General features: G+C 44.8%; 1 protein-coding gene across 4 annotated transcripts in view; it reads right to left on the bottom strand.

Moving 5' to 3' along the window:
* LOC100977365 (protein SSX2) overlaps positions 1-10937 on the bottom strand; it is a 41381-nt gene extending 30444 nt beyond the window's left edge. The window contains exons 1-6 of one of the 4 annotated variants that reach the window (XM_057301065.2): positions 8459-10934; positions 6984-7072; positions 6427-6541; positions 5795-5890; positions 3894-3943; positions 1759-1894 (exon numbers count right to left, since the gene is read on the bottom strand). In XM_057301065.2, coding sequence (XP_057157048.1) covers positions 1759-1894; positions 3894-3943; positions 5795-5890; positions 6427-6541; positions 6984-7052 — 466 coding nt within the window. In that variant the 5' untranslated portion in view covers positions 7053-7072; positions 8459-10934. Of the gene's footprint in view, positions 1-171; positions 250-1758; positions 1895-3893; positions 3944-5794; positions 5891-6426; positions 6542-6682; positions 6824-6983 lie in introns of all 4 variants that reach the window. The other 3 variants (XM_055106394.2, XM_055106395.2, XM_034949648.3) reach the window with 3 other exon arrangements.
* Between the last annotated feature and the right edge of the window lie 3825 nt (positions 10938-14762).

Raw genomic sequence — 14762 nt, forward strand, 5'->3', positions numbered from 1 at the left:
GGGTATCCATCCTCAAGCATTTATCCTTGTGTTACAAACAATCCATTTACACTTTTAGTTTTTTTAATGTACAATTAAGTTATTATTGACTATAATCACCCTGTTCTGTGTAATTGTTTGGGGGGTGGGTACCAGGAACTGCACCCATAGAATATGACAAACTGAATCGACCAATGTTGTGTGTGTTCTGACTGCTCCACCGATGAGCTGTTCCGCGTCTCTCTTCCTTTTCTTGGGCCTCCCTATTTCCTGAGACACAGCAATACTGAAATGAGGATTATTAACAACCTTACAATGGCCGCTAAGTGTTCAAATGAAAGGAAGAGTCGCATGTCTCTCACTCTAAATCACAAGCTAGAAATGGCTAAGCTTAGTGAGGAAGCATGCTGAAAGCCAAGACAGGCTGAAAGCTAGGCCTCTTGCACCAAACAGCCAAGCTGTGAATGCAAAGGAAAAGTTCTTGAAGGAAATAATAATACTAATACTCCAGTGAACACACGATAAGAAAGCAAAACTGCCTTACTGCTCAAATAGAGAAAGTCTGAGTGGTCAGGATAGAAGACGAAACCAGCCACAACATTCCCTTAAGCCAAAGTCTAATTCAGAGCAAGACCAGAACTCTCTTCAAGTCCATGAATGCTGAGAGAGGTGAAGAAGCTGCAGGAGAAACATGTGAAGCTAGCAGAGGTTGGTTCATGAGGTTTAAGGAATGAAGCCGTTTCCATAACATAAAAGTGCAAGGTGAAGCAGCAAACCCTGATGGAGAAGCTGCAGCAAGTTACCCAGAAGATCTAGCTAAGATCACTGTTGAAGGTGGCTACACGAAACAACAGATTTTCAGTGTAGATAAAATAGCCTTCTATTGGAAGGAGATGCCTTCTAGAACTTTCATAGCTAGAGACGATTCACTTCAACTTTGAAAGAAGTTCTAAAGTGGCTAAATGCTATCGAATAGCATCACATACTACAGAGAAATCCTTCATGAAACGGAGAGCTAATCGATGTGGCAAATTTCACTGTTGTGTTCTTTTAAGAAACTGCCACAGCCACTCCACCCTTCAGCAACCACCACCTTGATCAGCCAGCAGCCATCAACACCGAGGCAAGACCCTCCACCAGCAAAAAGAGTGTGACTCACTGAAGGCTCAGAAGATTGTTAGCATTTTTAACAAAGAATTATTTTAAAATTAAGGTATATACATTTTTAGACACAACGCTATCGCACACTTAGTAGACTACACTATAGTATAAACATAATGTTTTTATGCGCTGCCAAACCAAAAAACAACGTGTGTGACTCACTTTATTGCAGTGGTCTGGAACTGAACCTGCAGTATCTCTGAAGTACACCTGTATTGGGTAACAGGCATGGCGTTGAGCTGAGTCTTAATCAGGTAATGATCCCAGGTAATCACAGATAGAATTGCTTGAGCACCTTTCATGTCATCAGGCCTTCTAGATTAAATTTAATGTCTCCAAACAATTTATGAACTATGATTCCTTATTTCCATCTTACGGACTAGGAATCTGGAGCTGAGAAAATCTGAAAGACTTGCCCCAAGTCACATGGTTTTTTCTATGGGTGACAAATCAAGTCTGTCTCTGGAAGTCATGTCTAACATCTCATCTGGAGCTGGGTGAGCTCCTCAGCCCAGTCTAGACCCAGGGTTACCTGGGATCCATGCCACACACCCAGTCCATATACCTGAACATCGCCAGGGAAGCCAGAGGGATTGTTCCTGAATTGCTTCCTCTTACCAGATCTCTCGTGAATCTTCTCAGAGGTAGTTGGTTTTCCCGGGGGGCACAGCTGTTTCCCATCATTTTGTGGGCCAGATGCTTCTGGCACTTCCTCCGAATCATTTCCTTCCTCTGCTGGCTTCTTGGGCATGATCTTTATAATGTGAAGATCACAGATAAATAGTATCAGTGACATATCTATAGTGCTTTTGAGCTTACAAAGGGTCTTCACATGCATTAGCTTATTCAATGTTCTCAACAACACTGGGAGAGTTACACAGGCCTAAATTAGGAGAAACCTGGGAGGGGAGGTTAGAAGGGAAAGGAATGGCCTAAGTGAATATGGTTTCCATGGATAGAATGCTTATCTTCCCACTCTTTTAGGACTGACATTCTTGCAAACAGCAAAAATCTCCATGTAATTGAGAGTGTGATATACAGATGATTTGGAGAAGAGTAGCATTCTAAGAATTCACAAGGTCTACAAAGGGAAGAGGTTCTGTAAAATACAAGGGATCCCATATAAGCTTGTAGACAGCTGCTGGGAGAGTAAATGTAAAAACATAGGGAGGCGACAAAACACTGCTGGGAAAGATGGTGTGGGGAGATGAATACAGGGAAGGGAGAGGGAAAGAAATGGTTTGCCGAAATTAATCTAGGCAGCAAACAAAGCAGTACCAGATATGACATACTACCCTACCGAGGCACCAACATTCAATGTGGAATTCAGTGAGGTGGTACCCATACCAATTCTGGTTGCATTGGGATGTGTCACTGACCAACAATCTTAAGCTACTTTTTTTTTCTTTCTTTCTTTCTTTCTTTTTTTTTTTTTTTTTTTTTGAGACGGAGTCTCACTGTGTCGCCAGACTGGGGTGCCGTGGCATGATATCGGCTCAAGGCAACATCCGACTCCCGCGTTTAAGCGATTCTCCTTCCTTAGCCTCCAGAGTATCTGGGACTACAGGCAGGCACTACCACGCCCCGCTAAGTTTTGTATTTTTAGTAGAGACACGGTTTCACCATGTTGGGTAGGATGGTCTCGATCTCTTGACCTCGTGATCTGCCCGCCTCAGCCTCCCAAAGCGCTGGGATTACAGTCGTGAGCCACCGCGCCCGGCTCTTAAGCTACTTTTAATTCAGCTTCCTCCCTTATGAAATAGTGAACCATACATGTCAAATAGCCTACAGTAAAGCCCTCTCTGAGCTTGTAAACACTGTTTAAATGTAGTAATAATAACAATTAATACCTTTCACATTCCTTCTTTGAATTCAGTCTCCACACTGGCAACCCAACTCCCAGATCCCTTTACCCTCCAAACCAGAGTTGAATCTGCACTTGTGGGATCACTCATTCAGGGGCCTCCGAGGGATCCCCTGGGCTAGGACTGGGCCTTCCCAGATGCCCCAGGTGCAGACAAGGCACTCAAGGAGCTCACAGTAGGGAGGGGCCGACAATCAAAGCGATTCCTAAGCCATGCAAGTGGCCCCAGCAACACAGCAGAGACCAGATGGTCCTTCCTGTTGAGAGAGTGGGTGTCTCAATGGAAGCACCAGCAGGCCCTATGGGGTGAAGCCCTAGTGAGCAACATCTGAACTTCATAAACAAATGCAAATGTGAATGAGCTTTAAATGGCTTGGAGCTCTGGATTAGACTACCACTGCCACTGCGCCCCAGGAAAATTCTTTAACATCTCTGTACCACGATAGCCTCATTTTATTATTATGTTGCTGATAACTATGATCTAAAACATGAACTATAATTCTTTACTTCCATTTCATGGACCAGGAATCTGGAGCTCAGAGAACTTAGAAGATTTGTGTCAAGTCACATGGCTTTCATATGGATGAAAACTGAAGTGTGTGACTCATTATTATTTGGAGATAATAGAAACAATGTCTTCTTAAGGATTAAATAAATTAATCCATGTGAACTGCTTGAAATAGTATCTGGCATCACTATGAAAACAAAAGAAGTATTAACAATCGCAACTGTTGGTACTATCAAGCCGTCGGTGCTACATCAGGTGTTGTGATAGACATGGGGAGAAGAAGGCAGTGAGGGCATTTTTGATATTCTCCCACTCTTACCAGTGTTCGCATCCGTGGAGGGACAAAGGTTCTCTGGTCCTTTAGATCTGAGAGACACTCACCTTCGGGGAGATTCCCTGGAGCCTGCCGAAAGTCATCTGAGGACGTTCAACTGAAAGAGAATACATCAGAATTTTTCTTTGTTGGTAAAGGTTTCCAAACTCTAGAGAGACTTCTGTCGCATCAGGGTATTCTGCAGCAGAGGGTTATGAGTCCACTCATTGTTGGGGAGTTATTTCAGATTTGCTTCTGAATTATGTTTAGTCATGGTTGGTGCATTTATCTGTGGCTTCAATTCAGAATTTTCCATCTCATGGTTTATCACATGGGGACTACACCCCATCACAGTCTCATCTTATTCCATTACATATCTTTTACTTTTTCCCAAATAATTAAATTGATTGGTTGGGAACCTGAACTGTATCCACTCAAGATGTGCAACAACTGAAAATCATTGTACACTTCAAATGGGTGAATCTTATGGTATGTGAATTAAGCTGTTAAATGTGTGATGAACCATGGATGATTTGGTCCAGTGGCTCTGAAATATTTTCAGTATAAAGACACTCCTTTACTGTCAAAACTTGGCAGATACTCAAGCACTGGCTTTTCAGGTCTCTTATAGTGATTGCGGGAGATTGTAGAATCTGGCCTGTTTAGTTGGCGAGTAATACGTCTATTGGAGACGGTTTGGACATTCTGACCTTGTCTTATAATTATGTTGTCAGAGTAGAAGAGCAAGTAAACACATATGTCCCCTTTATATTCCTGAAATGTACAAAGCTCTCTACCCAAGAACCTGTCTTTTTTTCACCCTATGTTATCTCTGCTCTCTGACAAGTGGGAAAGCTCTCTGTGTGTTGGATAAGGGGTCACTCCTTCAAACTCTCTTCCAAGCTCATCACGGAGAATCAGGGTTCTTTGGGAATGAGAAGACTATTTGGTTTTGATAAAATACAGAGAAACAGCGATCTTTATTACATAATGTGTTCATCACCCTCACTCCTAAGATACCTATCCAATACCTACATGCTGTTAATGAAACAAACTCTGGAAGTTTTTGGCGGATCTACAGTTTTAACACTTTCTTTCTTTCTTTTTTTCACTTGTAGCATTTTTTTAGCAGTCCTTTGATTCATTAACGGTGCTTAGGAAGAACAACATCTCGTTTAAAAAAGAAATATTTCAAACACACAGAAAAGTATGGGGAATAATATTGAGTCCAGTCGGATCTCAACATTACCCCACAGCTATGTTAGGTCTGATTTATTTATTCAGAATATTAGAAAAACTGCAAATAGGCCGGGCGTGGTAGCTCACAGTTGTAATCCCAGCACTTTGGAAGGCTGAGGCGGGTGGATCACCTGAGGTCAGGAAGTTTGAGACCAGCCTGGCCAACATGGTGAAACCCCGTCTCTACCATAAATTAAAAAATGAGCTGGGTGTGGGGGCACGTGCCTGTAACCCCAGCTACTCGGGAGGCTGAGGCAGGAGAATCACTTTAACCCAGGAGGTGAAAGTTGGAGTGAGCTGAGATTGCCTTATTGCACTCTACCCTGGCCGAGAAGAGTGAAACTCCATCTCAAAAACAAAAACAAACAAAACACACTATCAACAAGTCACAGCTGAAGCTGTCTGTGCCGCACTCAGCAATCCCTGCCCGCCCTCCCTCCCTCCTCCACTTACAGCCAGTCACCTTAATTTGATGGCTTTTTATTCACATTCATGTTTGTATACATTTACCATTTACTTATTATCCATAAAATATATATTCTTCTTTTGCATGTTTTAAAATTTTATATGAATGGCCTCTGTAGTTAACTTTCTGCATGCAATTTTTTTTTTTTTCACTCAGCCCTGATGTGTATGAGGGAACAAATGCCTGAGGATCTTTCTCAGGTAGCTGAGCTGAAAAGCAATTGGGCTTGGGGAGACCCTTTCCAGCCCCTTCCCATCTACTCACCCTGATTCCCACGGTTAGGGTCATTATCAAAATCATTCCCCTGGAAGTCTTCGGCCCGTTTATTACACATGAAAGGTGGGAGGGTGGCCTTGAAACCTAGAAAGAAGCAAAATGTTTATTCCTTAAGAGACAAGCTTGGGCCTGGTATGGTGGCTCATGTCTGTAGTACCAACACTTTGGGAGGCTAAGGCTGGAGAATTGCTTGAGGCCAGGAATTCAAGGCTGCAGTAAGCTATGATTGCACTACTGCCCTCTAGCCTAGGTGACAGACTGAGACTGACTCAAAAAAAAAAAAAAAAAAAGGAAGAGACAAGCCGAGAGAAGGTAGGGTGGGTGTGTGTGGGGTGGGGGTAGGGGGGTTGCCGGGATGCCACAGAGACAGTTGGGCTCATCAGAACAGAAGCCTAAGGGAGAGAAACGTGCAGGATCCAGGTATAAGCTCCACTGTGGCCAGTCCCTGCCCTCAGCCCTGACAGGATACAGAAGAGCAGAACACCCAGAAGCTGCCTTGCGATTTTTCCCTGCACAAAAGGAAAATGTGAGGTACTTTCTGCAGCCTAAGAAGTAGCCAAAGCAGGAAAAGGGATGCTCATGTGTCCCCAGACTTGTCTGTTCCTAGAACTTTCTGTTACCTAGTTTAGTCATAGCCTCATACTTTCTCTTCATATACACATAGAAGATTTTCTCTGAGGCTTTCATCTTTTCCCACTCTTCCTTAGAGAAGTATTTGGCAATATCATCGAAGGCCTACAAAAAAAAAAAAAAAAAAGGAATTATGGCAGGGACTCAGCTAGGCATGTCTGCCATTCAGCTGGAGCCGCTTCCTGTGTGCTAGATCTGGGAACTGGGGATGATAATCCTTCCTGGTTGATGCCATGGCTAACTGACAGAACACGAGGGACCTTCCCTAGCTTCACCCCTGCCACACAGTAGGGCTTTAATGCTGCTGGCTGGCTCTCTTCCCACCTTCCAGAATGGACTGAGAGTCACCAGATGTAGTGCAAGGTCACAGACTTGTCTCCAGGGATGCTAGGTGATGACAGAGCGAGGGTGGGAGGCTCCCAAGGGTCCAGATCTCCCCCGAGACCCTGCTCCTTGTCTCCAGTATCTCTGTCCTCCCCTCCTCAGAAACCGGGTCACCCCACACTGTCCCCTGGGCCACTACTCTGCTCCCTCCAGGTCACCTCACCTTTTGGATCTTCTCTGGTATTTGAGCACCAACCGTGGGTCTCCTTGCAAAAGCGTCGTCTCCGTTCATGGCACCGGGAGCAGTCTGACCTGCAAGAGAAATAGCCTGAGTCTTTCCAGCCACAGCAGCTTTGATCCTGTGGAGGGAGAAATCAGTGAAGGCCGGCCACCCTCAGTCACCTGGAATCAGCTGCTGCATTTCTCCATCTGGGGCTTATCTGTCCCTGAGTAAGGATATGGGGAGAAATCAGATGAAAACAGGGAACCAGGGGTCTCTGGGAGAAGTATTGATAGGGAATGACAGGTTTCCTATGGGCAAAGCAGCCTTGAGTCTTTGGGAGGGGGTTGGCTAATGTTGTTAGTAGTTTCCCTGGAGCTAGGCTTACCCTGAAAGATGTACGGACCCTTGTTGGGGAGGCAGGGACATGACTGTGTAATTTTATTCAGTGGGGGCATGCTGACACCCCCACTCAATAAATAAAGGAAGGGAAGTTAGTCCCAGAGATAACATGGTCTCTTTGGCGATGGATCTGATCAGGCAGAGGGATGGGGGGTTCTGTTCTATTGAAGAGAAATGAGCATCGCTAATATGAACGTGTTCAGAGGCTATTACTCGGTGATTTGTAAATTATTAGAAGGAAGAGAGCTAGAATTTCTGAGACTACAAGAGCCCGCCATCACTTAGAGAGAATGTGGGGCATTTCAAGATGCAGCAATCAGCCAGGCACCGTGGCTCACGCCTGTAATCCCAGCACTTTGGGAGGCCGAGGCGTGCAGGTCGCTTGAGCCCAGGAGGTCGAGACCCGGCTGGGAAACACAGCAAAACCCCCGTCTACAAAATACACAAAAAGTTAGCTGGGGTTGGTGGAGCAGGCCTGTACCATCCCAGCACTTTGGAAGGCCAAGGTGGGCGGATCGCCTTAGCCCAGGAGCTGGAGACCAGGCTCGCAAACGTAGCAAAACCATCTCTACTAAAAAAAAAAAACAAAATTTAGCAGAAGCGGGGTGGTGCGCGCCTGTAGCCCCAAGGCCTAGGCGAGAGGCTCACTTGAGCCCAGGAGGAAAGATTTGAGTGAGCTTTTTTGGTTTTTGTTTTTTCAGACAGGGTCTCGCTCTGTTGCCCAGTCGGGAGTGCACTGGCGTGATCATGGCTCACTGCAACCTCCGCCTCTTAGGTTCAGGCGATCCACCAGCTGTGGCTTCCAAAAGTGCAGGGATTACAAGTGTAAGCCACCGCGCCCGGCCCAAATTTCTTAAGTTGCTACAGAGTTCCTAGGAAAAATCCCGTACCTGAAAAAGTTAGAAACTGACAGGAAAGATTTGAGATGGCGGCCTGCCTCATATACACTCCTTATTAAAACTAGATAGCAAATGCACCGCGGAGGAGGGGAGGGGTAGGAAGAATGGAAAAAGAAAATCAGCCTATGCTTACTCTGATTTTGGAAGAATCCAAAGAGAAAATCAGACCGTGCGTACTCTGAGTATGGAAGAATCGAAAGAGAGAGAAAGTCAGAGCATGCGTACTCTGAACTTAAAGTAGCCAATCCCAGGGGATGCTTTAGGCGGGAAAATTAGAGTCTCCACCCCCACTTTGAGAAGGTTTCGTCCCTGGAGCCGGGACTGATAGAAGCCACATCCGCTTTGCTTGTTCCGCCTACTGTTCTGACTTCTAATTGGCCAGATGGAGTTCACTAACTGCCCTGATTGGTCCATCATCCTTGGGCAGCGACATTGCAGAATAATGTCTCCTCCTCCAGCCACACCTTGTCGCCACTGCGAAAAAGTGGGTGGTCCTCAGGCGCCATCAGATTTTGAACTCTCTGAAGACCGTTCCTGGATCTTGGGTTAAAAATCTGGATTCTAGTCTGAACTGTGGGAAGAAAAAAATAGTCAATCTGTGATTTTTCTACTTGAAAGACACGATGTTTTCCAAACTAGCACATTTGCGGAGGTTTGCTATACTTAGTCGTGGCTTTCATTCTTCAGTGGCTTCTATATCTGTTGCCACTGAAAAAACAGTCCAAGGCCCCGCAACCTCTGCTTACATTTTTGAAAGGGAATCTAAGTATGGTGCGCACAATTACCATCCTTTACCTGTAGCCCTGAAGAGAGGAAAATGTATTTACTTATGGGATGTGATTGTGGTATTGGTTACATCTGCCTTGGCCAATCCTCCAGCCTCCGTCTTGGGACTACAGGCGCAAACCACCCTACCCCCACTAATATTTTTTATTTTTTGATTTTTTAATAGAGAAGGTTTCGCTGTGTTGGCCAGGCTGGTCTTGACGTCGTGGGCTCAAGCGATCCTCCCACCTCGGCCTCGGGACTACAGGCATTCACCACCCAGCCCACGCTTTTTTTTTTTTTTTTTTTTTTTAAGTAGAAACCAGGTTTTGCTATGTTGGCCGGGCTGGTCTCATCGTCCTGGGCTCAAGGGATCCTTCCGCCATGGCCCCGAGACTACAGGCATGCACCACCCTGCCCACGCTTTTTTTTTTTTTTTTTTTTTTTTTTTTTTAGTAGAAACCGTGTTTCCCTATGTTGGCCAGGCCGGCATCAAGCTCCTGGACTCAAGGGATCCTCCCATCTCAGGACTACAGCCATGCACCACCCTGCCCAAGCTATTTTTTGTTTTGTTTTGTTTCGTTTTAGTGGAAACCGGGTTTCGATATGTTGCCCAGGCTGGCCTCAACCTCTCAGGCTCAGATGATGCTTCCACCTCGGCCTCAGAACTATAGGCGTGTGCCATTCTACCCCGCTCATTTTTTATTTATTTATTTATTATTTATTTATTTTTTTATTTTTTAGGAGAGGCAGGCTTTCGCTTTGTTGGCCAGGCTGGTATCAAACTCCTGGGCTCAAGCAATGCTCCCACCTTGGCCTCAAAACTACAGGAGTGAGCCACCCCGCCCACGCTATTTTTTTGTTGTTCTTGTTGTTAGCAGAAATGGGGTTTCGCTATGTTGGCCAGGCTGGCCTCGACCTCCTAGGCTCAAGCAATCCTCCCGCCTCGGCCTCGGGACTACAGGCTCACACCACCCCGCCCCCACTAATATTTTTAATTTTTCTATTAGAGACAGTTTCGCTATGTTGTCCAGGCTGGGCTCTACCTCTGGGACTCAAGTGATTCTCCCGCCTCGGCCTTGGGACTACAGGCATGCACCACCCTGCCTTTTGCTATGTTTCCCAGGTTGGTCTTGACCTCCTGGGCTCACTCAATGATTTGAACCCGGGAAGTGGAGGTTGCATTGAGCTGAGATCACACCACTGCACTCCAGCTTGGGCGACAGAGCAAGACTGAAAAAAAAAGAAACAAAGAAAGAAAGAAAGAAAGAAAGAAAGAAAGAAAGAAAGAAAGAAAGAAAGAAAGAAAGAAAGAGCGAGAGAGAGACCAGCTGAATCTCCGTAAGAACAGTGAGCTTTGTGGTATTTTTACTTGCCCTCGTCCCATCTCATGCTCCCAGCTTGGTTCTGTTCATTGCTGATGAAATACAGATAGGATTGGCCAGAACTGGTAGATGGCTGGCTGTTGATCATGAAAATGTCAGACCTGATATAGTCCTCCTTGGAAAGGCCCTTTCTGGGGGTTGATACTCTGTGTCTGCAGTGCTGTGGGACGATGGCATAATGCTGACCATTAAGCCAGGGGAACATGGGTCCACATATGGTGGCAATCCACTAGGCTGTTGAGTGACCATCGCAGCCCTTGAGGTTTTAGAACAAGAAAATCTTGCTGAAAATGCAGGGAAAAAAAAGGGTATTATCGTGAGAAGTGAACCCATGAAGCTACCTTTTGATGTTGTAACTGCCATAAGAGGAACAGAATTATTATTATTGCTATTATTTTGAGTCAGAGGTTCATTCTGGTTGCCCAGGTTGGAGTGCAATGGCGCGATCTTGGCTCACTGCAACCTCTGCCTGCTGGGTTCTAGCGATTCTCCTGCCTCAGCCTCCTGAGTAGCTGGGATTACAGGCACGCGCCACTATGCCCAGCTAATTTTTGTATTTTTGGTAGAGACGGGGTTTCGCCATGTTGGCCAGGCTGGTCTCGAACTCCTGACCTCAGGCGATCCACCCGCCTCAGCCTCCCAAAGTGTTGGGATTACAGGCGTGAGCCACTGTGCCCGGGAGGAAAATAATTATTAAATGCTATTGTTATTAAAGAAACCATAGACTGTAATGCTTGGGAGGTGTGTCTATGACTTTGAGATTATGGACTTCTGGCCAAGCCCACCCATGGTGACATCATCAGGTTTCACCTCTGCTGGTGATCAAGGAGGATGAGATTCGAGAGTCCAGTGAAATCATTAACAAGACCATCTTGTCGTTCTGAGGGTAGCAGCTGTTTTCAGTGGTCCCTGGGAGCCGGCTGGAGACAGGTGGTCCTGTAAAAGCTCTGCTCTAAATGTAGGCACATTCCACTCCCAGGTGCCGTCAAAATCTTTTTGTGTATATATGTTTTTTTCAGTTGATACACAATGGAACAATGTTCATGAACCTGACATTTGCTTTGTAGTGTTAAGAGAATGTAATGGCATCTATATTCAGTGAAAGTGTTTTGATGTGCACGTGTACTTTATAAGGTGAAATGCATCTGTATATACAGGCAGCCTTTAAATCACATCCTTCAGTATACTTTATATATGCTTTTATAATCTCCTTGCTGGTATAAAGGTTTTGTATTTGAAAAAGTATCTCTAGCGTATTACATAAAAGGCTGCACCTTATAAAGTCAAATCATTGTTTTCATTGAATTTTAGGAAGGATCAATGGTTAAGCATATAAAAAATACTAGTTCTTTTGTTTTCTTTTGTTTTTTGTTTTTGTTTTTGTTTTGAGACGGAGTCTCGCTCTGTCGCCCAGGCTGGAGTGCAGTGGCTCGATCTCCGCTCACTGCAAGCTCCGCCTCCTGGGTTCACGCCATTCTCCTGCCTCAGCCTCCCGAGTGGCTGGGACTACAGGTGCCCACCAAAACGCCTGGCTAATTTTTTGTATTCTTAGTAGAGACGGGGTTTCATCGTGTTAGCCAGGATGGTCTCGATCTCCTGACCTCGTGATCCGCCCGCCTCGACCTCCCAAAGTGTTGGGATTACAGGTGTGAGCCACTGAGCCCGGCCTATAAATTGCTAATATTAAGTAAACTTTATGTTGACCAACACCAGGATATATTCTATGGATGTCATTATTTTGAATTAAGAATTAGTGTTTAACATCCCTAAATTGTTTTGAGTGCTTGATTATAATTTGTAAAAAAAAGTTTATTTTTAATATTTCTTTACATTTTAAACAAAGCTTATATTTCAGAAAAAAAAAAAAAAAAAGAGAGAGACAGAACATGGCCGGGTGCAGTGGTTCACGCTTGTAATCCCAGCACTTTGGGAGGCCGAGGTGGGCAGATCACTTGAGGTCAGGAGTTTGAGACCAGCCTGGCCAACATGGAGAAACCCCGTCTCTACTAAAAGTACAAAAATTAGCCAGGCATGGTGGCACCCGCCTGTAGTCCCAGCTACATGGGAGGCTGAGACAGAATAGCTCGAACCCGGGAGGCAGAGGTTGCAGTGAGCTCGAGAGTGTGCCACTGCACTACAGCCTAGGAGGCAGAGTGAGAATCCCTCTTGAAAAAAAAAATGTACAGTACATTTTCATCACCGCAATGCTATCCCTTGTGCTACTCATTTTTAGTAATACTCTCCTCCCATCCGCCATCCCTAATCCCTGGCAACCACAAATCTGTTTTTCGTTTCCACAATTTTGTCTTTTCTACAATGCTGTACAAGTGAAATCTTACAGTATATAACGTTTTACGGGCTTATTTCACTCAGCGTAATTCCATGGAGATTCCTCCAAGATATTGATATTTGTGTATCAATAGTTCATTGTTGTTGTTGTTGTTGTTGTTGTTGTTGTTGTTGTTGTTGAGACAGAGTCTCACTCTGTCACCCAGGCTAGAGTGCAGTGTCTCGGCTCACTGCAACTGTCTGCCTCCCGGGTTCAAGCAATTTTCCAGCCTCAGCCTCCCGAGTAGCTCTGACTACAGGTGCGCGCCACCACACCCGGGTAATTTTTGTATTAGTAGTAAAGATGGGGTTTCAACATACTGGCAAGGCTGGTCTTGAACTCCTGACGTCATCATCCACCCGCCTCGACCTCCCAAAGTGCTGTGATAACAGGGTGAGCCACTGTGCCCTGACGATAGTTCATTTTTATTGCTGAGTAGCATTCCAGGGGATGGATGTACCACAGTTTGACCATTCACTTATTTTAGGACATATTGATTATTTCCAGCTATTGGCTATTACAAGTAAAGCTGCTATGAACAATTATGTACAAGTTTCTGGATGGGCATACATTTTAATTTCTCTGAAGTGTAATTGTTGAATTGTATGGTCACTGCATTGTTTAGTTTTATAAGAAACTACCAAACTGCTTTCCAGAGTGGCTGTAAGATTTTACCTTCCCAGCAGCACTTAATGAGGTGTCCAGTTTCTCTGCATCCTTGTCACCATTTGGTGTTGTCACTATGTCTTTTATTTTAGCTATTGTAATAAGTGTGTAGTGATACCTCATCGTGGTGTTATTCTGCATCTAGTGAAGCAAATGAGTGTTGAACATCTTTTCATGTGCTTATTTGCTTATTTCCTCTTCAGTGAAATGTATGTTCATATCTTTTCATGATTTTCTAATTGGATTATTTGTTTGTATTTTTTACCATTGAGGTTTTTATTATTATTTTTTTCTTGAGACAGAGTCTTGCTCTGTTACCCAGGCTGGAGTGCGGTGGCACGATCTTGGCTCGCTCCGACCTCCACCTCCGAGGTTCAAGTGATTCTCGTGCCTCAGCCTCCAGAGTAGCTGGGATTACAGGCATGCATCATCATGCTTGTCTAATTTTTGTATTTTTAGTAGAGATGGGTTTTTTGCCATGTTGCCCAGGCTGGTCTTGAACTCCTGGCCTCAAGGGATCTGCCCTCCGTCCACCTCGACCTTTCAAAGTGCTGGGATTACAAGCGTGAGCCACCACGCTCAGCCTACTGTTGAGTTTTGAGAGTACTATACGTATCCATTATATATTCTGGATGTGAGTCCTTTCTTGGATATGTGGTTTGCAAACATTTTCTTTCAGATCGTACCCTATTTTTTCATCCTTTTAACAAGATTTCTTGCAGAGCAAAAGTTTTAAATTGGATAAAATCTAATTTATTTTTTTCCTTATGTATTATGCTTTTTGAACCATTCACTATGCCCTAGATCTCAGACGTTTCTCCTATATTTTCTTGTAAAACTTTGTTTTTAGTTTTGTTTGTTTGTTTGTTTGTTTTTTGAGATGCAGTCTCGCTCTGTTGCCCAGGATGGAGGGCAGTGGCACGATCTCGGCTCACTGCAAGCTCCACCTCCCGGGTTCACCCCATTCTCCTGCCTCAGCCTCCCGAGTAGGTGGGACTACAGGCGCCTGCCACCACGCCCAGCTAACTTGTTTGTATTTTTAGTAGAGACAGGGTTTCACTGTGTTAGCCAGGATGGTCTCGATCTCCTGACCTCGTGATCCGCCCACCTCGGCCTCCCAAAGTGCTGGGATTACAGGCGTGAGCCACCGTGCCCGGCCTTTTTTAGTTTTATATTTTAGATTTAAATCTATGATCCACTTGACTTACTTTTTTGTATAAAGGTATGAAGACTAGGCCTTATTATTATCATTTTTTTTTTGGCCTATGGCTCTGCAACTGCCCCAGCACCATTTGTTAAGCAGATGATCTTTCCCTATTTTTGTCTCTTGGTAAAA

This window comes from Pan paniscus, chromosome X (assembly GCF_029289425.2).
Source record: "Pan paniscus chromosome X, NHGRI_mPanPan1-v2.0_pri, whole genome shotgun sequence".
Classification (NCBI taxonomy): domain Eukaryota; kingdom Metazoa; phylum Chordata; class Mammalia; order Primates; family Hominidae; genus Pan; species Pan paniscus.